Source organism: Ostrea edulis, chromosome 6 (genome assembly GCF_947568905.1).
Source record: "Ostrea edulis chromosome 6, xbOstEdul1.1, whole genome shotgun sequence".
Classification (NCBI taxonomy): domain Eukaryota; kingdom Metazoa; phylum Mollusca; class Bivalvia; order Ostreida; family Ostreidae; genus Ostrea; species Ostrea edulis.
The window spans coordinates 84,863,196-84,888,566 of NC_079169.1; the positions used below are offsets into that span (position 1 = coordinate 84,863,196).

At 34.8% G+C, this 25,371-nt stretch overlaps 2 protein-coding genes across 4 annotated transcripts in view; one reads left to right on the forward strand and one right to left on the reverse strand.

Moving 5' to 3' along the window:
* Nucleotides 1-25,371, reverse strand: part of LOC125647003 (KAT8 regulatory NSL complex subunit 2-like) — a 25,525-nt gene continuing 154 nt past the window's right edge. The window contains exons 2-9 of one of the 2 annotated variants that reach the window (XM_048873700.2): nt 15,742-15,995; nt 15,423-15,613; nt 13,478-13,592; nt 10,803-10,966; nt 4,417-4,508; nt 3,548-3,704; nt 1,993-2,147; nt 1-584 (exon numbers count right to left, since the gene is read on the reverse strand). In XM_048873700.2, the coding sequence (XP_048729657.2) occupies nt 96-584; nt 1,993-2,147; nt 3,548-3,704; nt 4,417-4,508; nt 10,803-10,966; nt 13,478-13,592; nt 15,423-15,613; nt 15,742-15,989 (1,611 nt within the window). In that variant the 5' untranslated portion in view covers nt 15,990-15,995 and the 3' untranslated portion in view covers nt 1-95. Of the gene's footprint in view, nt 585-1,992; nt 2,148-3,547; nt 3,705-4,416; nt 4,509-10,802; nt 10,967-13,477; nt 13,593-15,422; nt 15,614-15,741; nt 16,194-25,371 lie in introns of both variants that reach the window. The other variant, XM_056141113.1, reaches the window with a different exon arrangement.
* LOC125647001 (cyclin-T2-like) overlaps nt 16,545-25,371 on the forward strand; it is a 27,448-nt gene continuing 18,621 nt past the window's right edge. The window contains exons 1-3 of one of the 2 annotated variants that reach the window (XM_056141112.1): nt 16,545-18,026; nt 18,752-18,917; nt 19,233-25,238. In XM_056141112.1, the coding sequence (XP_055997087.1) occupies nt 25,096-25,238 (143 nt within the window). In that variant the 5' untranslated portion in view covers nt 16,545-18,026; nt 18,752-18,917; nt 19,233-25,095. Of the gene's footprint in view, nt 25,239-25,371 lie in introns of both variants that reach the window. The other variant, XM_048873698.2, reaches the window with a different exon arrangement.

The following is a 25,371-nucleotide window of genomic DNA, read 5'->3' on the forward strand; positions in this document are numbered from 1 at the left end:
GAAAAATAGCATGTATATTCTGATGATGAATTACAAACACTTGACTTTTATTAATAAATACTTTTGATATTTAATGGTCCTACAATCTCTCCATTCTAACACACATCAGTCATTTCCGCCAGTTTGTTGTCTTCCTCATTATCTGTGAAATCTTTCCTCTCCATTGCTGATTCTGAAGCTGTCTCTGTTGAGACCGAGCTCTGTGAGGCTGCCGCCTCAGAATTCTTGCTACTACTTCTGCTGTGAGAGTATTCGTAAGTCCCCTGTAAATGCTGAAGAAGAAGAGGACCATGTTCTGGACCATCCTCTGCAGTGTCTGAACACGAAATTTTCTCAGACTTCTCTTCAGCGAGCAACACCATTTCACTCTGATCAGCTGTATTGTTTAATTGTTCACTTGGGTCCATAGATTCTGTTGTGTCAGCCTCTGTGATTGAGAATATGGAGTCTGGCATTTCTGGATTTTCGGATAGAAGTTGTCGACTCATGATCTCTTGTGCAGAAAAATCCAGCTGCGGCAAGAGTAAATCCAGGGCTTCTTTCGTCAACTCTGTTGACTTCACATCCAGAGGATCTGCATTCTCCTTCAGAAGTAAAATTGAATTTACATAAAATATGATAAATTGAGAATTTTAGATAACACATCACTTTCTGTCATACAGAGATTCATTTCACATTGCTATCAGTATGTTTTTGCATCTCGCTTGTGTTTGGGACATTTACATATTAAAAGTTACAGCTCGCTTTGGTTAGTGTGTGTGTGTGTATATATATATATTCTAATCTTGAGATAAGGATCTGGGTTTTAAAGTGACTGTTAATCTTTGAAATTCTCTGCAAAACAACTTTCATCATAACTGACCCAATAACATCATCGCTAGCCACGGTTACCGAGTCCAGTAGTTAAACGGAGACAACAGGCGTGGCTTGCGACGATGACCCAATAAATGAAACTTGATAAATCAAAAATATTAATGACACTTGCTACAATTTTTTTCACCCCCCCCCCCAAAATAATGAGATTGAAAACTAAATAAGTAAAATGAATACAATCTATTATATGGAAGATAATTTTTTCACATGATTTCTCAATAAAGTGTAACACAGTGGGGAAAATTTATATAGAGAGGGGCAATATCTTAAGTTTTGAATATCATAGAAAATTTACAAGTCCCTTGATTTTTTTTTATACATTTGTACTTAAATATTACAACCACAGGACTCGTCCAGAAAAGTAAATATGCCAGTTACAGGTAGGGAGAGGGACAGCAAACTCGTTGCATAATGAATGCTCTGAAATCTGTTGATTGCATATTCATTAAAAAAAGAAAGTCATAAATATGAAGCATCAACCGCATAATTAATAGGGATCACTCCAACAACCATTAAAATTTGGTCAATATAAGGCCAATTAAAATAAATTGATAAATTATCATCCCCGCCCACCACAATTTTTTTTTATTTTAGCAAAAATTACAATTTCAAACAAACTTGCTTCCCAGTGACATGAGTGAATGATTAAAGTCACAGAATGTTGGTTTTATATCTTCTACCAAGGATTCTTTGAATGTTAACTTGATTAACACTTTGTGATGCCTTTTGTCATTAATTTTTTTCCCAGGGAAATAAAAATTAAAAAATAAAATCATCCCACCCGCCCCATATTTTTTTGTGACCCCGGGTGATAATCTCCTAATTAAGTTGAATTGACCTAATAAGAAAGTTATTCATGCAAGTTTGTGCTTTTCCAGACAAGTGGTTCTTGGGGGGAGGGGGGGAGAAAACACAGTCCTACTTTCATTGTTTTTCAATTATCTCCCCTTGGAAAGGGACATGCCCTTCACTTAAACAAACTTGAAAGAATACTTTGTAGTAAGTTTGATTGTATATGGCTTGATAATTCTGGAGGAAAAAAACAGGAGATATACAAAATTTGAACAGAAAATCTAACTTAAGCTGGGCGAGATAAAATCATACAGTACAGTATATTACCTCAATCTTCAGAGACACCCTGGTTTCTTGATTTTTTAAGGGTAGATGTGTAGGACAGGTGCAACAATCATCCAAACTAAACACCTGTTTCCCACAGGCCCCGCCCCCAAACTGGCAAGGACGAAACAAGACCTGGTACTGGTCCTCTCCAATGTCTTCACAAGTCAAGGACGATAGCATGACCTTAAGTTTTACTGATTTCACCTTAATGTGACCTTTAAGTTTTACTGATTTCACCTTAACGTGACCTTTAAGTTTTACTGATTTCACCTTAACATGACCTTTAAGTTTTACTGATTTCACCTTAATGTGACCTTTAAGTTTTACTGATTTCACCTTAACATGACCTTTAAGTTTTACTGATTTCACCTTAACATGACCTTTAAGTTTTACTGATTTCACCTTAACATGACCTTTAAGTTTTACTGATTTCACCTTAACGTGACCTTTAAGTTTTACTGATTTCACCTTAACACGACCTTCAAGTTTTACTGATTTCACCTTAACGTGACCTTAAGTTTTACTGATTTCACCTTAACGTGACCTTTAAGTTTTACTGATTTCACCTTAACGTGACCTTTAAGTTTTACTGATTTCACCTTAATGTGACCCTTAAGTTTTACTGATTTCACCTTAACGTGACCTTTAAGTTTTACTGATTTCACCTTAACGTGACCTTTAAGTTTTACTGATTTCACCTTAACATGACCTTTAAGTTTTACTGATTTCACCTTAACGTGACCTTTAAGTTTTACTGATTTCACCTTAACATGACCTTTAAGTTTTACTGATTTCACCTTAACATGACCTTCAAGTTTTACTGATTTCACCTTAACGTGACCTTTAAGTTTTACTGATTTCACCTTAACATGACCTTCAAGTTTTACTGATTTCACCTTAACGTGACCTTAAGTTTTACTGATTTCACCTTAACGTGACCTTTAATTTTTACTGATTTCACCTTAACGTGACCTTTAAGTTTTACTGATTTCACCTTAACGTGACCTTTAAGTTTTACTGATTTCACCTTAACATGACCTTTAAGTTTTACTGATTTCACCTTAACATGACGTTTAATTAAGTCTTACTCATTTCATCTTACCTAGCACTTTCTTTAGAGCAGGAGATAGGACTTTACCTAGCACTTTCTAACTACTGTAAATTCCTAAATATACGCTAAGAATTTATTATCGCATAATTTCATGTGAAGCACCACTCACAAAATAAAATTGATATTGCTAAAATGCATGCAAAAACTTGAGATCAACTGACCACTTGTGATTTAATGTCTACGAGTCATTTTGCGATATAAAGTACTCCCGTAAAATACGGAATCTACAATAGCTTCCTAACTAACATTTGCCACAAAATTATTGATTGTAATAATTTTATCTCAATATATACTTGTCATTAAATTGAACGTCAGAAGACTGCGGTGCTAAGTGTTCTTACAGAGCCGAGATTGACTTAGCTAGACAAGATCCACCTCCAGTTTTACAAAAGCTATGCATGTCGACATTTTCAATCCCATTTTCAAACTGTTGGACAAGGATACGTTTTTTGCAGTACTTGGACAATGGTACAGCTCTCTCTAAGCATTTGACCGAGTTCTCATTACTGAAGATACAGCGAGGATAAGCAGGTGCTCTGTAGTAATATCCCTCCGAGATGGCAATTCTCCTCTGTTTAGATTGTCTGTGTAACAGTGCCTCCTGAAGTAAAAAGAAACAATACAGCTTCACAGAGAACACACTGTCCACACACTCGTGTCTGACCGTCACAGGTAACAACCATCCATATCTCCAAATGATGAACAAAGAATAATACAAGGAAACCTAAATTTCAGAGGAATGGGACAAAGGAAATGTTTATTCTTGACAATATGCAGGAGCATTAAGACTGGAATAGATTCTCTCAAGAGAATATTTATAACAGAATGTGCTACATGTACGTTTTTGTGCTCAGAGTAATCAATCTAAAGGTCATACTATCTAAAAATGTTGCTATCCAAGTAAGTTGATTGTTTATGTTACGTAATACAGCATTGATTAAATAAACTTGTCATACATTGGCAAAAGAAGGTTGGTGCCCTTAGATAAAAATAAATGATTAAAGGTGACTTCTCTACAAAAATAATTTTAAATGATCTGTTTACCTATCTCATTTGGGGGAGTCCATTACCGGCTGTGGATTAAATTCTGTGATTGATTTATCTATACTTGCAGTCCATTACCGGCTGTGGATTAAATTCTGTGATTGATTTATCTATACTTGCAGTCCATTACCGGCTGTGGATTAAATTCTGCGATTGATTTATCTATACTTGCAGTCCATTACCGGCTGTGGATTAAATTCTGTGATTGATTTATCTATACTTGCAGTCCATTACCGGCAGTGGATTAAATTCTGATTGATTTCCGTTACCTTTCCCTGTCTCTTGTGATACCGCTTCAGCACCTTCAGCTGGCTGTACTTGTCGCGGGAGGTCACTCGCTTCTTGTAATACTTGATACTTCCTGTTAAAGTGAAATGTGCAGGAAAATGAAATACCAACATCACTTGACTTTGCACTTTGTATGCATGTGATGTTAAACTTAAGTTCTACCAGGAATGAACATTTTCTGGGCTTATGCATGGAACAGTGCTTTAATTTAATGACATCTATTTCATTTTTTGTTGTTGTAATGTAGCACACCAAGTTAGGTCTTCACAGAGACTTCTAAGTAAATGTTTTTACTGGGTTGCTACATTGAAATAAAATAGAAAAGTCGCAGAGCAGGTAAGGCCACACTTTGGCACATATAATAAAAAAAAATTACAGCCCATTAAAAGAATCAATAAAGTTTCAAATTCAGAACTTTTCAATTTCATTTACATTAATTTTGTACCTTCTCAAACTGACAATTTTAATTTATAGATTACTGCAGTTAAGCTCACAGCTAGGATGACCATCTACAGAAGTAGGATTTTGCTGTGTTTATGTGGGATTATCAGGGCTTGAAACTAACTTTTTATGTCACCTGTCCAGCAGGACTGATAGGGTATAATTTCAACCAGTCCAAAGAAATATTTACCAGTGCACCAGAGTTTTTCAGAAATAATTACATGTAAACATATTTCTTTCATATTATCAAAAAAATAACGGAATTTAACTTGATATACCTCAAACAATATTGTAACACTTATGTGAGATTTATATTTACTAATCTGGTTCATCTGATATCTACAGAGGAATGCCAAATGTGTGTTTAAGATTCCATAAGTATGTTTTTCAACATGAGGTTTTAGAAAATTGACCAGTCCCATCGGACTGACTAAAACAAATGTCAGTCAGTCCGCCAGATTTTTAACCAGTCAGACTGACGGACATATGTTAATTTCGAGCCCTGATTATTTGATCAAACAACAATGTAAATCAGTTATCAATACCTGAAATGCACCAATAAGAATACATTTTTGAAGGATTTCGATGTTTGGGTAATATTTTCCATTGCTTTTCCAAGTTAAGATGTGTGAATAATGCAAATATAAATGTCCCTTCAGAGTAACATTTTGTGGTAAATATTGGATTTTGGCAATATCAAAACATTTGCAAAAAGTTAAAAAAAATAATTTGGTATCCTTAAAGGTTCTCATGTATGGCATCTAAACCATAGTAAAGGAACTGAATTACATAATGATCTGGTAATTAATTTCCATTTCTTTCTTCACTGAATATAGTATAGGAACTGAATTACATAATGATCTGGTAATTAATTTCCATTTCTTTCTTCACTGAATATAGACATGTCTACATGTTATCTTCTAAAAATAACAAGAGATGTTTGTAAAACACATATGCCCCCCATGGTGCAAAATTAAAAAGGATTATACACACACACATCATTTAATTGAGAGTAGTATCATCAATTCAAAATATTGAGCAGACAATATCTTCCTATGTCAAGAGTGGATTGACCATGTGACTTAAAAATCAATAGGGGTCATCAACTCCTGAAGATGTACCAGTGTACCAAGTTTGATGTCTGTCAAGCAAAGGGTTCTCAAGATATTGAACGGACAGTATATTCCTATGTCCAATTTGACCCTTGACTTTTGACCATGTGACCTTAAAATAATTAGTAGTCATCTTCTCCTGAAGATGTACCAGTGTACCAAGTTTGATGTCTGTCAAGCAAAGGGTTCTCAAGATATTGAGCGGACAGTATATTCCTATGTACAGTTTAACCCTTGACCTTTGACCACGCAACCTCAAAATCAATAGGTGTCATCTTCTCCTGAAGATGTACCAGTGTACCAAGTTTCATGTCTGTCAAGCAAAGGGTTCTCAAGATATGGAGCAGACAGTATATTCCAATGTCCAGTTTGACCCTTGACCTTTGACCATGTGATCTGAAAATCAATAGGGGTCGTCTTCTCCTGAAGACGTACCAGTGTACCACGTTTGATGTCTGTCAAGCAAAGGGTTCTCAAGATATTGAACGGACAGTATATTCCTATGTCCAGTTTGACCCTTGACCTTTAAACATGTGACCTCAAAATAAATAGGGGTAATTTTCTCCTGAAGATGTACCAGTGTACCAAGTTTGATGTCTGTCAAGCGAAGGGTTCTCAAAATATTGAACGGACAGTATATTCCTGTTTAGTGTGACCCTTGACCTTTGACCATGTGACCTCAAAATCAATAGGGGTCATCTTCTCTTGAAGATGTACTGGCGTACCAAGTTTGATGTCTGTCAAGCAAAGGGTTCTCTAGACATTGAATGGACAGTATATTCCTATGCCCAGTTTGACCCTTGACCTTTGATCATATGACCTCAAAATCAATAGGGGTCATCTACTCCTTAGGATGTACCAGTGTGCCAAGTTTGATATCTTTCAAGCAAAGGATTCTCAAGATATTGAGCGGACATTATATTCCTATGTCCAGAGTAGATTGACCCTTGACCTTTTGACCTGAAAAACATTGGGGACCCTCTTCTTCTCATAACTAACCCACATATGAAATATCATTATCATCAAGTGAATGGTTCTCAAGATATTGAGCGGACAACACATGGTCTACAGACCGACCGACAGGTGCAAAACAATATGCCCCCTCTTTTTCAAAGGGGGGCATAAAAATGTACATCGAAGGGAAGAAGAGCATGTCCAAGTTTGTCAGTTGACAAACTAATAACAGTTTGCAATGTCCTATATCAATGACAAATATGTCGGTCCAAATCTCTGACTTTCTTCACACTTACAAACACATTTTTCTTTAAACATCTTGCTAAAGGTGCTAAATCCATTTCCATTGGTTTCACATTGTTTCCGAACTAGAAACCCTAATCAGAGCTCGTGTTACATTATGGTTATTTTGAGTACCGCTGTAACTGGGACTTATTTGCCATAAATTGCATTGCTTTACCCAAGCCAATGTGAATGTTACTAATTCGTGCAGTCCCAGCAGTTCTAGACTGCCTGTGTGAAATGTCCCACTTACTAGAATGATTTCCATTAAAGAAAGTATTACTAGTCTTAAAAAATTATTATTATCAAGTGCAATCAAGGGCTCTTGCGAAATAAGAAGCCCATGGGCCTTAATGGTCACCTGAGTATGCATGTTTTTTGGTCTTTAGAAATCATGGTGTTACTCGTATGCTTAATATCTATAGTTCTCCATTTTTCTACTTAGTACTAGATGATAGATATATTGGTATAACTATCCTATTTAGAATTCTTTTATTAAACAGGTATCTGGGTAAGTTTTATCATATCACAGCAAAATGCAATTTTCTATTTGAGCTATAAAGGGAAATTCTTTAGTTTTTAAAGTGGGCTCATTATAACTAATCTTGCAAATGTCCATGAGCAACCCTTGGCTGTGTTAGCACGATTTTCATGACAATAATTTCCTGCATATGATTGGATGCAGGCCAAGTCTCCTGCATCTAATCAAGGCTGAAACGATACGCCCCCTTCACGATATGATACGTATTGCAATACTTATGCCACGATTCAATACTTTCAATACAATACAATTTACAGAAGAAACCAATAATAACTTTGAAGAAACATTTAATTATGACAACTCACAGTCACAATTTCAAAATTAAACTATTTCCCAAACCGCCACATGGTAAAATGCCTGTTGTCTCTGTAATTTAAACTGATTAAGTCCATTATTGTTTTTGTCAGACTCGAAGCTAACAACATCCTAACCATTATCAGGCGTCATTTTGTCCCTCGGGCACCTACAAATGATAAGTGCAGGTCAAGCCAAATATATTTTACCAAATCCAATTTTACACAATGTAATGAACGTATCGAACCAAAGATCGAAGCAATGAATCGAACATTGAATCAAGCGTTTATATTGAACAGTATCAATATTTCGGTGAATTGTTTCAGCCCTATCTAGGAGTAAAGAAGATTTGTAAAGATTACATTAATTTTGATGGTTTTGGCCACCCCTCTCAGGGCCCCTTGACCCATAGATGTTATATACCATGACAAAACAGTTAGTACAAATTTCTTGAATTAGAAAACACCAGATTGGGACTGCTCTACAACTGTGATGAAATTACTCGACTAATGAAAATCTATCCCTGAAACATTTTGGTTCTTAACCCAACAGAAAAGTTAAAATTCATTGTAAAGCATTACAAGAAACAAGGGGTGCGTTCAGAGTAGTACCGTTGGTTGACAAAAGTTACCACTAGTAGAATTTTATACCATTGGTACGACAGTGGTACCAATATTTGCCGATAAAATTTACTGATGGTAAACATTTCTGCAGATAATCTAGAGCTCCGTTAGTGTTGGTAAATTCATTTATGATGTCAATGCAACTAGCGGGCATCGTGTACACGTTGAAAGCAACAGATTTCATATCACAGCGTTCCCCCTTAAATCTTTGTAGTTATCAACTTCAGAAAATGTCTGATATGTTGCTTCAAATATGTCCCTGAACAGATAGAAATGGGTTTTAAAAACATCCGAGTGTATATGATGGTATAGTACTCGCTCACTCTAACCATTTCATACGAATTTTGCAAGAGAAAATACATCTTCGCTAGCCAAGGGTTTCCGGTTCACTCCGCTCCCCATTTATGGGATGGAAACCCTTGCCTAGAAAGTAATAACAGTAAACAATTTCAAATTTTGTAAATCAAGAATGTGTTATACTGTGAAGTATAAGGCTAAATGTTGTCTTCATCAAATCTTCATCAAATCACCATGATGAACATTAATACGGAAAGTTTCTGTTTCTTTTCTATACCTTTGAAAATTTGCTGAAAATTTTATTCTAGTGTAGACTAAAAATTTGGTTTAATTATTTCAGTGTTGACATGAGAACCGAAACAGTATAACATGCACCTACTGGACCTGTAAGCACATGTACTCTAAATTGATATGACACACATGCCAAATAGAAAAGCCTTAAAGTAGGTCATGGTGCACCAATCTATCTGATATGTGAACTGATTATGTATTTCTCTGAGAGTTGTGACAAATTGTCAATGCAATATCTGTATCCATCATTTTCTTTTCAAAATATATTTCTGTGATATATCTTTTTTTCTAATTGACATGTTTTTTAAGACTTTATCTGTAGATTTAACTAGAGGCCCACAGGCCTTATCGCTCACCTGAGTACTAGTGAAAAAGTATCACTACTCCCAAGGGCTATGAGATCTAGAAAAAAAAAAATTCCTGTTCTGAATATCCAAGCTAAATTCTAATGTTCAGCAACAGTATAAAACAAGATGTGTAAAATTACAATTTTTTTGTACATCCTTTTCTGCTATTCCTAAGTATGCATTTAGATTTTATACAGTATCAGCAAACTTAAAGATAGATCCTGTATACTAAGTCCGGCCCCACCCTGAGGTCAGAACCCCTACCCCGGGGATTATCAAATTTACAATTTTGGTAAAGGACTACCTGCTCTTTCTAAATATCTATTTAGTTTCAATTTAGTATCAATAACACTAAAGAAGATGTTATTTAAGTGTTACACACATAAACACTATATAGTAAGTTCGGCCCCACCCTGGGGTCAGAACCCCTACCCCTGGAATCATGAAATTTACAATTTTGGTAGAGGCCTTCCTGCTCTATGTCACTATACATTTAGTTTTTCTTACATGTGTGCGGTTGTAGAGAAGAAGACTTTTGAAAATTGGTCAATTTTGGACAGTTTTAGCCCTGCCCCTAGGGCCCCAAGAGTCCTGAAATTTACAATTTATGTCACACTTGTCCCAAACACGCTTCATGCCAAATATGAACAGAATTGGACTGGTAGTTATCAAGAAGAAGTTAAAAATGTTCAATTGTTAACGCATGATGATGGACGACAACCAATTGCAATAGGTCACCTGAGTAAACTCAGGTGACCTAAAAAAAACATTAACAATGAACTTTTTCAATTTTCATAAATATTTTTGATTTAAAAAATTCGAATGTCTATCCGAGTCGTTTAGGCATGTTTTATCAGATATTCATATCATCCATCAAATCACAGTAAAATTTTGATACAAGAATCTCTTATTTGCAAACAAAACACCATTTTTATCATTCCAGAAAAAAAATCATATAAAATAATTGAGAGCTTGCATCACTCTTCCGATGGTGAAATCATACTTCAGATGAGGCATTTTAACGAGCCATTAAATAAAATTTGCGTATAATGAGCCACCCTTATATAGCAAACATTATGAAACATGCATCAGGGGAAGACCACTCAAACTATTAAAACTCTTGTATTTCTAGTGTACAGTGTGTTTGTCGGGAGGCCTTAAGGATCACAAGTGTGTCTTCCTTACCGAGAGCTTCCCTTTCTTGTTTGGTGGTCTGGAGATACTTTCTGCGTTTTTCTTTCATAACGTGTTGAAGTCTCTTAAACTGGTCTATATACAGTGACTGCAGACGAATAAGCTTATCCCTCATGATCAGGGCCACCTCCTCCGCAGTGTACACTCCAGCATACCTAGAATGGAAAAAAGTATGCCTCTTAAATCACTGACATCTTGGGGTACTGGATATATGCATGTTTGGTATTCTGTTGCACAAAGGCTATGATACAGCATTTATAATTTTATATCATACATCAGATATACCATGGCTTTACCCAACAAATCTTGTTGTTACACGTTAGCAAAAACATACTGTAAACTTCTGTTGAGTTTAATTGGTGACAAGACATAGGAATTTTTTTAAGCATGTTAGTTGGGATGATAAGTAGTGTGTGGTGGAGCTAATGTGTAGTGTGTTTAAGAAATAAAGATCATGTTTTTATGTATATTGCAAGATAACCTCCGAGGTCGAGTAATGTTATTTGAAATATAAAAGCTTAGGGCAACACTGAGAAGGTTATCCTGCAATATACATGAAAACAAGATATATGTTATAATCTCAGATTATAAAGTCTCCCAAACAAAAGAATGGCTGTATAAATGTGGGTTTTTTCTAAGTACTACTATTTTCCTCCCTTAACAAAACCCATGCCAATTTCAACTTCATTTAAAAAATCTTTATCATGAGGACTTTGATATTAATTTTTCATAAAAATCCCTTTTTGCCTTCAGTAAAACTGGTGTCACTTGACCTTGATCCTAGTTTGTAGGTCCAACATCCTCTTATCATTTTTAATGATACCATGTCTCTATCAGTCCTGGTTCTGAAGTTATACAAGTTTTTATAATCAAGATCAAGGTCACTTGGGATACTAGTTTGTAGGTCACTACACCCTTTTATCATTTCTGAAGATTCCATGTCTCTATCAGATCAAGTTCTAAAGTTATACCAGACATATGTTTAAGGTCAGACATCAAGGTCACTGGAGTCACTTGATCTTGATACTATTTTGTAGCTCTTACCATCCTTTTATCATTTCTGAAAGTCCATGTCTCTATCAATTCCAGTTCTAAAATTATATGAGTTTATATATCCCAAGTTCAAGGTCACTTACCATTATACCAATTGTACATCCCATCATCCATTCTGAAGATCCCATGTCTCTATCAGACCTGGTTCTTAAGCGATACCAATTTTATGCTCTAAGATCAGAGGTCAAGGTCACTTTACCTTGATACTTAGTTTAGTTTGTAGGTCCTGTCATCCTCTTGCCATTTCTGAAGATTCCATAATGCTATTAGTCCCGGTTTTAAAGTTATACCAGTTTTTATGTTCATGGTCAGGTCAAGGTCACTGGAGTCATTTGACCTTGATACTAATTTGTAGGCCCTATCATACTCTCTTCATTTCCAAAGACCTCAGTACTCTATCTATAATATTTTTCAAGTCACATCTGTTGAATTTTGGAATTCATTTTCCCCCCATATGTTAATACCCACTTGATCCCCCCCTCCCCCCAAATGTACCCTAACCCTCTTCAATCTGAAACCAAAAACATTTCTGTGCAGCTAAATATATTGGCTGATCATATCCTTGAATATCTCTTACTTTCATCTACTGGTTACAGAGAATGGCGTCGGATAGTTTTTGGTGTGAGAAAGCGGAAGAAGTGGTGGGGGACCCCTTCACTACCTACCCCCCTTCGGTGTTTCTCGCCCCGTGAAACCCAAATTGCCCACACATCAAAACAATGCTAGTTTTGCCCCTGATGTATGAAGGTAAATTGCAGAATAATGTCTGCAGTATTCCTTTGATCTTTGCAAAGAAGTAGGTACAGTTTCTAAAGTCATCTGGCCCAAAATATCGATGATTTCACTTGGAGCTCAAATCCTGGCATTCAAATAAGGAATGGATTAGCAAACCCAAAATTCGCTCCGTTTGATCAGCAAAATGATTTGTGTCATATGACGAGAGCTTGAAGTTGGCATAAAATTGCAAAAATGCCATTTTCAATGAAAATATCCACAAATTCAGGTGGTTTTCCTTTCACAAAACATACAGCGCATGCGTCAAGCAAATTCATATTCAAGCATATTTTTCATTGTAAAATAATACACATATATCATTTTCATTTTGCTCGACAAGTGCGCACATCTTTTCCTGAGCAATAATCTGTATGGCATTTGACAATTTTCAGGCTTTTTTGAGAAAAAGGCGGGAAATGTCTTATTCATGATGTCATAATGCTATCCATTTAGGAATATCATTCTGATTTTGTTGACATAGTATACCTCGCATATATTTTACTTTCTTAAAATGCTGATTAAGGTTAATTCCAGACACATTTTAGAGAGAGAAAATTTTTGGGCCTATTTATGGATACAATCGTACCTTGTTCTTAACCGTGTAGGTGTAGCCAGTTCACATGGCTATTCAACAGATGATGGATCAGATTTCTTGTACCATTGACAGAAATTTATTCTAACATTTGAATACCATTTATTTACCAAACTTTACCAAAGCTCCTTAGAAACTATGCCTTCCCAAATCACATGACCACTATCAAACCTTTACAAACTTTACACTGATCAAAACACCAATACAACATCCACCACAAATTTATTGCCCAGAAAACTCAGCTTACTTAAGCAGATCCTCCTGGTCACTGTCTATACTTTCAGCATCACTGTCTCCATCACCTCTCCAGGCCTGATCCACCAATGGGGACTCCAAATCCGAGTCACTGGAGCTGGCATAGTCTGCAATAAAACAAGAAATCAGTCAATGGAACTGACATAATCTACAATAAAACAAGAAATCAGTCACTGAAACTGACATAATCTACAATAAAACAAGAAATCAGTCACTGGAACTGACATAGTCTGTAATAAAACAAGAAATCAGTCACTGAAACTGACATAGTCTGTAATAATACAAGAAATCAGTCACTGGAGCTGACATAGTCTGTAATAAAACAAGAAATCAGTCACTGAAACTGACATAATCTACAATAAAACAAGAAATCAGTCACTGAAACTGACATAATCTGTAACAAGAGGCCCATGGGCCACATCACTCACCTGAGTCACCGTGACTCGTATCTAAAGATTTTCCATATATATTCGCATGTAAAACTTTGATCCCAATTGTGGACCCAACCTACCTCCGGGGGCCATGATCTTTATAAACTTGAATCTGCACTATGTCAGGAAGCTTTCATATAAATGTTAGGGCTGAAACGATTCATAGAAATATTGATACTGTTCATTATAAACGCTCGATTCAATGTTCGATTCAGTGCCTTGGTTTTGGGTTCGATACGTTTATTACAAACGGGGTCACTAAAATACATCAGGCTTGGCCTGTATTTATCATTTTTACCTGCATGAGGGTCCAATAACATTCAAACTGTTGTTTACCTTGAATCTGATGAAAATAATAATGATCTTTATCAGTTTGAACTACAGAGCCAACTGGCATCTTACCGTTTGGCAGTTTGGAAACACTTTGCTTTTGAAATTATGATTGTGAATCTTGTAATAAAATTTTCTTCAAAGTTATTATTGGTTTCTTCTGTAAATTGTATCGTATTGAAAGTATTGAATCCTGGGATAAATATTGCAATACGTATCATATCGTGAAAGGTGCATATTGTTTCAGCCCTAGTAAATGTAAACTTCTTTGGCCCAATGGTTCTTGAGAAGATTTTTAAAGATTTTCTCTATATATTAGGATGTAAACTTCGATCCCCTATTGTGGCCCCATCCTACCCCCTGGAACCATGATTTAACAAACTTCAATCTGCATTATGTCAGAAAGCTTTCATGTAAATGTAAACTTTTCTGGCCCAGTGATTCTTCATCAGAAGATTTTTAATGATTTTCCCTATATCTTTGTATATAAAACTTTGATCCCCTATTGTGGTCCCAGTGGTCATGAATTTAACAAACTTAAATCTGCACTATGTCAGAAAGCTTTCATGTAAATTTCAGTTCCTCTGGCCCAGTGGTTCTTGACAAGATTTTTAAATGACCCCAACCTATTTTTACATTTTTGTGATTATCTCCTCTTTGAAGGGGGCATGATACTTCCTTTGCACAAACTTGAAAGCCTTTCACCTAAGGATGCTTTGCGGCAAGTTTGGTTGAAATTGGCCCAGTAGTTCTGGAGAAGATGAAAATGTGAAAAGTTCATGCTGACAACGTACAAAATTTGATCAGAAAAGCTCACTTGAGCCTTTGGCTCAGGTGAGCTAATAAAACAAGAAATCACTCACTGGAACTGACATAGTCTACAATAAAACAAGAAATCGGTCACTGAAACTGACTAGTCTACATACTTAGACCAAAGTTCAAGTTGTGGACAAACATTAAAACAGACATTAGAATTTGTTTTCAAGAAATTTAGATCAAAATCATACATCATAAAACTACAGTCTTCAAAAAAACTCGTTTATAGTATTCGCCATTCCAGTATTTTTTATTCAATCAAAGAAAAAATTTATCAGCCTAAATCAAACACAATGTGTTTATATGTTTCCAGTTTGAAAAAGAGCTTAAAGAGGTAAACGAAACTACAGCTACATGTACCTAGAGCTCTGCTGGCTAGGTTATCTCCCACTGTGTGCTGCCTCTGGTGTTCCAGTACTCCATCAGGGCCCGCTACGAGTTTGTAATGATCTAGATCTTCTAAAAGACTGTCGGCCGTTTCTGTACACCTCCGTTTAAAATGAGCCTTTTGTCGTAGAAGAATAGCTTTTTTTGCATGGTCATTGCAGTGTCTACCAATGTAAAAGGAGTTCAGGTATAGATAAATCAGTGAATCTTTACAGCTATACAATACTGTAATTTACTGGTACATGCAATAGTAACCTCATAACTTCTAAATCTAACCCTAACATGCAGGTACCTGTGGTTTCCTTTCTTGTCAGACTTTGTTGCTGCATTGATACATCGTTTCCCATTTTTTGAGGAGCTGTATTCACACTGCTTATAAGGTGCATTCTTATCTTCCAAGATATGTCTTGTGCAGAAGTCGTAACCAGGAAGCTTATTGTGTGTACATGTGCGATGACTGTACAAACAAAACTGGCCCTCGGGAGGTGAGCGAGGTTTTCGTATGTTAACATGAACTTTGGGTTGTCTTTGAGCCATCATTGAAGCCTTTAAAAAAAAAACTTTTTAAAGTGACAACACAAAAACGCTTCCATGAAACAAATCGGAGTGAATATCCATCACAGTCTTCACAAATATTTCTGAATCGTTAAGAGATTACTCCCAGGTTGTCCACTTATCATCTCCCGATGGAGTCTCAAGAGGGATGAAGAAACTTGCCCATTCCTGTCTTTGTGTTCTTTCAGCCTGGTGTATAAATTTATGCTACATCTTTTGCCTAAATTTGTCAAACTTGCAGGAATGATAACTTGCAATCCGATTAAAATCCATTCTTCAATCCGCGCTTTTTTTTTAATGTCGCTACACGAGAGCATAAAAATAAAGGAGTGGATCCAGAAGCTGATTTTAATCAATATTCGCCCCCAAATCAGGCCCCAAAGAACCTCACTGTAGCCCGTAATTGTCATGGAGGTTGGATATTTTTACTTTTATAATAAACAGCTGAAAACCCTGATAGCTGCGATAGTCAATAAATCCAGCTAAACCCAGGAATAACTTAATTCTGTTGCCACCCTAGTGTTTCCCCCTCCCTTTTTTTTTAAAATACAAGACAGTGGATATGGTATTCTTCTTATATGGGTCCATTTCAGATAAATGGAAAAAATAACTTCCGTCACTTTTTTAATCCAATTTACAAACTGATTTTATATATTGGATAATTTAACCATATTTAATCATTATTTACAGCATTAAGACATATCTGAAATAAAATCTATGCTTTTGTTTGAATAGTTATGATTTATTGATACTTTTTGTCATGAATGTCATCGCTTTTACGCTTCCTTATAACAAGGTGAATAGGGTGGCATGTCAAAACAGCAAACAGAATAATATTTCTGCAAAATTATTCCATGCAAATGATAATTATTTGAAGTAAAAACATTTATCCATGTTATTATTTACTTAAAATACATTTATCCTTAATTATGAAAGAAATAATCGTATGCAAACAAAACTAGAGTGGACGTTACGATGTCGGTCAAAATAACGCATATTTCATAAACACTACAGTAAATTTATCAAAGCTAATTTCACATTTTAAATACATTACAAATTAAAGCAGAGATTGGTTATTGCTTGTTACAATACCAGTTTAATTTCTAGACTTTAGTTTGGGGGATAAAAATAACCATATTGACGATCATGGTATATGTCGGTCAATTTCGTAACGTCCGAATAAAACCGTCTTTGGCGCTTTGAGGGTGTTGCTGAGTGCGATTTTGGTATGGATAGTATTTGCTGAGGCACTGTTTGTGTAATACGTCATCGATTTCTGAGAAAGCTGGCTGCAGCATGGCGGAACACAAGGTAAATGATTGTCGGTCAACACTTTCTGATTTGTAACGGTCGTCACGCTAAAACAAGTAACAAACCATGGTTGATGTTTTATTATCAAAGGCACAATTACGGTGCCGATACTTTTTGATTTTGATTATTGTCAAAAGAAATGTTTTATTCCGTCGATAAACTTTGATCTTGAATGATGGTGTACGTCAGTTACAATTTGACAGCATGCCATATTGGGCGACGTTAGTTTTGACACGATCGAAGCGTATTGGAAAGTCAAACGTAACTACCGAACACTTTTCATATATTTTACACGAAAACGATGTTATATATTCTTATTATTTTTTTTTTAAAGCGAATGATTACAAGTTTTATTGACGATTTCGATGTAAATAAGAAATTGTCAGTGTGACCATTCCTCACACACCAGATTCGTAAATTGCCCGTTACGTTTTGACATTTTATCTTCATTGGCTACTTTCTTCCCCTTAATGTACACATTAGGGTGCCATAAACAAGTATGTCTAAAAGTTACACTTTTTGAAATTAAACTTTTTATTTTAGTATCGAGTCTGAGCAGTTACCCACCACCAGCAGTTATGAACAACTACCCAGCACCAACATGGAGGAGCCTCCCAAGGTCAACACAGAGCAGCTACCCAGCACCAACATTGCACAGTCACCAAAGCCATTCAACGACCCCTCTCATGAGGCTCCAGAGAGACAGTCTAGGTAAGTTTCTATAATATTATATTGAATTAAGATACCCTAGGCATGCTGTCTTAATGAATGATCTTAATGGCCATAAAACCTGGAGCTCAATAACACTAAAGAATCAATCAAGATTCGCTGTATTTGTTAACATATTAAATTTCATGCCCTGTTATGAATTATAACTTGCAGATTTACCTCAGGAACCTATCTTACAATAAAAAATGGAAACATGATTTTACCTGCTGTTGTAGGTGAAGCTGTTCAATGTTACAAGTTGATTCTTCGATGTTTTTAATTTTTCTTACTGATGAGTTATTTTGATTCAATCTCTACTAAAGGGGTATGTTACTTTGTTACCTTGAGTTTAACAGTTTTAGAAATATTTGGTGAATGCAACTTTATGTACATTTTGAATTTCAGATATATGCATGTGAACTAACTATCTTAGTATATATCATGAAAGCATTTACTCATTACATTGTTAATTATGGTTAAGAATTCAAAGGTTTGAAAAGAACCTTAATTTGTCATTCATGTTTTATATTGAATTTTTCCACTGAATGTTGTTTTTTTTCACTGGAAGGCTTTATCTTTGGGATAGGGAAATAAGAAAGACAGGAAGTCAATGTTTAATATTCAGTGGATAATGTCATATAATGCTGATAACTTGTAATTGTGTATATAACTTAAATAGCCAGAATTCTTATTCAAATTTCTATTAATTAATCTTTTAATCAAATCAGGTTGAAGGTTGGCCCTGGGTAAGGTTTTTTACCAAAACTGGGAAGAAAGGAAGGGTACTTTGGACTTACGGGAGCATCTTACATACTGTGCTCTCCACGGATGTGTTAGACCTACAAGACCCACCAGATGTCGTAGCATATGGTTCAAGGATCTACTACAAATTTGGTAAGACTTATAATAGGGTTTTCAAAAAATGTAGATCCACATCAACATTTAAAGTTTCACTGCCTCTGCCATTTCTTTTTGGACCTTAATAAATCCGAAGGGTTCTATTCTACTTTTTTGGCCCCGTTTGTCTCCATAGTTGATTTTTCTCCTTTTTCATTTCTTTGCTTTTCTGTCATACTCTCTACATTTTCTCTTGTTTTTATAGCAGTTATTGTGCTGAAGGGATTAAACCCAAATAATATTAACTTGTCTTAATTGTAAAATTTTGAATGGTTCAAAGATTTTCATTGCTTGTTTCTTTGTACATTTCAGATTTTCAATGAAAATATCCATGGAAGAATGTCATTGTGAAAAGTTTTGAAGAAAGTAAAATAAATTGATTCTTGTGTCGAATTACTTTGTTTTAGTTCTCTTTTTTTAAACTACACTAGTTGGAACCCCCAGGTTACATGCTAGTAGAGCCTGGTTAATATGAACATGTATGCATCACACCACTCGCCTTAATAATGTGTTACAAAGCCAACTAGCACTTGGAGGAGGAGGATTAATAACCAAATGGTGCATATATAGAAAGCTTAAGATAAACTATGTACATTTTGCTTTAATATATATAGTACCATTCAATTTTTTTTTCATTGATATAAAGTGACTACATAGAGTACATGCAGTGCATTGATAAACAGAATGTCAAATGTAACGTCCGCTCAAACTTGTACAAGTCAAACTGTCAAAGGTAACATCCGTGTAGAGTTAATCAAATGATGCTTTAATTATGTACTTTATCTGTGCACTAGCACAATTTCAATTGAAGTTGTGCATACACTTGTGGAATAGGATTGTTGGTTGTGTCAATTTAATGAGTGATAACATGCCAGAAACATAAAATTCAGTAAAAAATAGTAACATCCGTCACTTGGTAGAAAAAAGATGATATAAGGTAAATTAAAAGTGCTACATTCAATACAAATATGTTTACAAGTAAAATGACCTGGATTCTTTCATAAATTCAATAATTGCTTCAAAAAAGATCAGTAGAAATGTCAAAATGCATAAAGGAAATTATGTCAATATAACACCCATCACAATTACAGGGTCTTATATTATTGCTAAAATTATCAAAAACAATGGACAAACTATCTTTTCTCAGTTATATATTGAAAGTTGAATAATTATTTTACCTAAAAACATGAAAATTCATGCAAAATTCTCATTCTGATTTTTTGCATTGTGACGGATGTTATTTTTTCCATTTATCTGAAATGGACCCATATATAAATATATATTCTTATTTCAATTTAATTAATAAAACTTCAGACTCCTGTGATACAAGGATATATTTACTTTCAAAAATTTTGTTCTTGAGTATTTACAGAAACCATCCATTTGTTTTTTTCTTTTTAGATATAGAAAATCTTTATTTTGTACAGAATGTGTTTAAAGGGACTGATTCACGATTTTCCCCAAAATTTTCTTTTTCACTTTTAACATGTTTAATGATCAAAATCTACTGTCTAATGTGTTTAAAAGAGTCCACATAAAATTAAGGTTATACATTATCACAGAAGCTCATTTTAGAGAGTTTATTATTCGCTTTGTAAACAAAGATTGTAGTGTTATTGTTTACAAGATTTTCAAAAGAAATGGATATCGATCTAAGTTTATTATATCTTTCCCATTTTAAGCATTTTTGGGGTAAAATGTGTCATTTAAAAGTTAAAATTTGTGACTATGCAAAATTAAGATGCTTTATATTACAAAATCAAAATTTCACTTGTTTGTTTGTATACATAAAAAGACTCGAGTCTTTGTTTACATAACACAGATTTAAGGCTTAAATATTGCTTTTTATTCTTGCATTCAGCAGGTCAAAGCTTTGACTGCCAACATTAAATGAGTTATATTTTTTATGTTTACCATCAAAAATGAAAAACATTTTTTTCAAAAATCGTGAACCACTCCCTTTAAAGCAATACAAGCTGTAACTGACAGTATTTTAAAACTTTACAATATGGGATATCGGAACAACTATTATTTCCACTCCGATTCCGCTAAGTTTTGATATTGAGTCTGTCAAACGAAATCACGTTTTCTATGTTAACTTGGGCAACTTTTCATTAAACAAATACACATTACTATCAGATATAGTAAGTTTAGGCACTTTGGGTCGTTTTTCAAAGTTGTGGGGTGGGGAGCAAACGGGGGGAAAGTTGTCATATTTGTATTAAAATTCTTTGGTTACATTTCGCCATTAAAAAAAAAAGGGGGGGGGGGGGCGCACAATTCATCGCATTAACCTTGCATTTTCACTATTGTACGTGTCTGGAGATTGATGCATACATTGTGTTTATTTTTTATATATCAAAAATTGTATCATTTCACAGTCATAGTGGCCAGTTGTTATAATGACTCGAGAAAATCTCGCTCAGTAAATATCTACATACGGTAGAGGAAACAAAAGGTACTGTAAAATTTTTTGTATTGTTTCCACTAACAAACATCAGAAATTTTAATTATCAATAATAACTTATATTTTTGGTACTAGGGTATTCGCTATTGACATTCTGAAAAAATTATCTTCAAATCTTAATCAGGCAGATATTGTTGTATGAGATATGAGTCATCTTTAGCATCACTAATTTGTACAAGAGTTGCCCAAGTGACGCATCATTTTCATAACTTCTTTTTCTGAAGAGTTACAAATTCTTCTAGTTCCAATATCCTGCATTATATGCATCCATTGACACCTATCAGTGTAACATAAAATTCAGAAAAATAAACAAGGGGATATTGTTTGAGAGCATTTCATATAAACCACCATTTTGTCGTATACACTGACATGAGAACGATAATTGGGGTTGCACTGAGATCGAGTTCACGAAAAGAAGGAAACTGACAATAACTATACACATTTTGTTTGTTTTAAAATATCACATTGTGTCATGAATGACTAAAGCAGAGCTGTGGAATTTTTTTTTCAGAAGCCTGCCATTCGGACAGACATGTTTATCAACTTTGCCTGTCCGAACAGATTTAAGCCTGTCCGAATATTAAGAGTTAAAATTAACATAATTTTTAAAACTAAAGTAACACACAGATCGCAGGTTTTAGAAGTTTATTATAACATGTCTTACACTAGTTTTCAAACTCAATTTCTAATTCTCTCACAACCTCTCTCACCATTCTTTCATTCTCATCAAAATCTTGCTCACACTCTGATTCACACTCACTCTCTTCATCATCCATTCTCTCACCTACTCTTATTCCATCCCTAACACTCTTCTTTTCTTTTTGATGCTTGGTCTGGTTTGGATCCCAATGTAAATTTGATCAGCCATGACGCCATACTTTTGCGTGGTTTAGTTTGCCTGGTTCCCTGTCCCTACTATGCGTCGTTGTTAGTGAGCCAGGGAAGCAGACAAAAGTTTCATTTGGAGATCCTCGAGTGGCTTCCACCTCACACATTGTATAGGCCTAAAGCATTGCGTAGTGAAATCATCCGAGGATTATAAGAAACGGCAACTCTGGATAAAGACTGCTTACGCGGTGGCATTTTGTGTTTTTCTTAATGCGGGCGGTGCAAACAACATCGGTCATGCAGTCCGACATTTAACCAACTTAGGTCGGTCACGGCCAAATTAAGCCGGTCTTGCCGGCATGACCAGCAGTTTTCCACAGCTCTGCTAAAGTAAAGGTAGGTGTTAAGAAAGTAATTAAAGATGGGCCACTCAAAAGAAATTTTATTAATAAGGCTTAAAATAAAAATTGATTTGTTTGATGTACTCCGACTGACCCATGAAATTTGTCCCGACCCAATTGTTTTTTCCACACTTCGAGTTGTTTTACAAAATTTTTGTTACATTGTATCAAAATGTTCTTTGGGCGTCTTTCGGTTCTACTTTCACTTTGATAATGACCATTTGTTAATCTGGGAACTTTTCAAACACTTTTCTATATGAACAATCAAATATACTGCATCCCTGCTCCAAATTACCACATTATCTACCAACAAGATAGAGCAAGAAGCTACGAACTCCCCCGTCGAGACCTGATCGTATTTGTGTACAAAAGTTTGAGAGCCATGTTACTTAAATAAAAAATCACGTAAGATAGCGCACAAAAATTATGACAGACCACAAGTCTGCATTCAAGTTGATGGTCTATATATATTTCTGAAAAAGCACGCATAAAAATTTGATACGGGATTATTCAAATGTTATGACGATTTAATAGGCGAAAGGCACTTTTACTATGCTCTTAAACTGAGACACACGAATGGAACATGATCGTCACAACAAATTGAACAATGCGGGGAAGTCGGCATTAAAATCATATTGGGTAATATTAAAACTGATTGTAAATTGCCATCATCATGTAATTCAATTGGATATTCATGGATCACATTAAAGTGTTTAAAATAGAAGAATCAATTGGTGGCAATAAAAAGGGGTGTTAATTTATTTATTAACAACTGTAAAGGTCCTCATCCATGACGAATACAAAACGTCCTGAGAAAATTTCAGAAGACATTGGAAGATTTACGTGTACTATATACAATGTGTACAAAATGAATGTTCTAAACTATATTTTGTCTGGCAGCGTTATGTGTTTAATGAAAACATCAGTAAATTTGTAAATCTGATTTTCATGACATTAAAAAACAAAAAATAAAATAAAAATACCGACCTACCTACCCGACTTGAAAAATGTGGGTCGGAGTACATCAAACAAAATTTTTTTTAATGGTGGCCTAAATTTGACAAATTAAATTGTTTACAAAACTGACATGTGCAGAGCGCCTCTCTTGCACATTTTTCAAAATTGGTGACCTCCAAGATCAATGCCCATCGGAGATTACAAGCAGGAATTATACCGGTCCTACTAAACAGAGTACGATAGAGTACTTTAGATTACGCTAGTAAAATTTCATAATTTAATGCAATTTAACTGCTGTTCGTAGATGTTCTTACTTTAGTTTAACCTAATAAATGTATATCTGGAATATATCGTGTTTGTTTTCATTATTTTAGGAATTATTGTAAGTTAAAGTTTACCGTTTGATTCCGATCTCGATCAAATTTAATACTTTTTCAAAACAAACTCCTAATAATCGGGATCGGGATGCCGTAAATCTTCAATACATTTAATGTTTTCTGGTCAAAATATCGCTAAAATACCAAATACTTTTGACAAATATTGCACTTCTATTTTATAATCATCTTTATTTACGTGGTATACATACAAATAAACAATTGAATTGCATTAAATATTGAAATTTTACTAGCGTACTCTAAAGTACTCTATCGTACTCTGTTTAGTAGTACCCGGAATTATACTGACCAGATGACAGATTCATGAATTGACATTTTTTGCTGTCAGATTCAACATTTTATTGCTTCAGACTCAGTTTGATTCTAAGAAATTATATATATATTCAATCATAAATATGTTATCATTTATTTGTTCTTTTCTTTTTCAATTTATTTACCGTCAGTTACAGCTTGTATTGCTTTTAATAACTTAATTAAAATTCTAGTGCAATCATGCTTATAGAATTTTGAAGTCAAGTTGATTATATCAAACTTTGAATGTAATCAGTTTAACGTGCATTGGAAATTAAAATTTGAAGAATCACTGACTCATAAATCATCCACAGGTTTTCGAATATAATCATTATAGATCTATTTGTTCCAAAGTTCTGTTAATTTTTGCACCAAGTTGACCAACCCTAGAAAAGACAACTTTCTGTAATAGCCTATATCTAGATACGAGCACAAATTACACTCTGTTTTCGCAAATACATCAGTCCTAATCTTGATCCTGAATAAGTTAGTTATGATACGAACTGATCGAGTGCATATATGATAACAAATCAATCCTCACCTGATCAGGCTAGTAAACAAAGCAGTAAACTAATGTTTGTACAACTTACTAATAAATGCGGAATATATATAAATCTGCTTTGATAAAAAAAAATGTTTTTAAAATATTCAAATTATTATATGGATAAAATTTATATTAATAAACATTTATATGAAGGTTTTATTAATTTTAAAATTATTCATTTTACTAATTTCTTTCAATTTTCATCAATGAAACACGATATTTTTCTTAACCGCGTGGCGTTCATTGATACTATTGCGCTTGCGCATTAGTGGGTCTCTCGGTGCATGGTTAAATGGCGGGGGAGCGATGGATTTTCACCAATTCGCAACTTGTAAACACCCCCAGCCGAAAATGTGGGATAGACAGCGACAAAGAACTTACGTATAGACAACAAGCTGCCAACCTTATTCAAGACATGGGCCAAAAACTTCAAGTGTATCCTATTTGTCGGTTAAATTCGACGGCAAGTTTGTGACAATGTTGTCGATGTTGTTTCGCTCGTGCTTTCGAAATTAATCGGGCAATTAGGACTTAGTAAAGGTCCCCCATCTAAAGATGAATGCTTAAA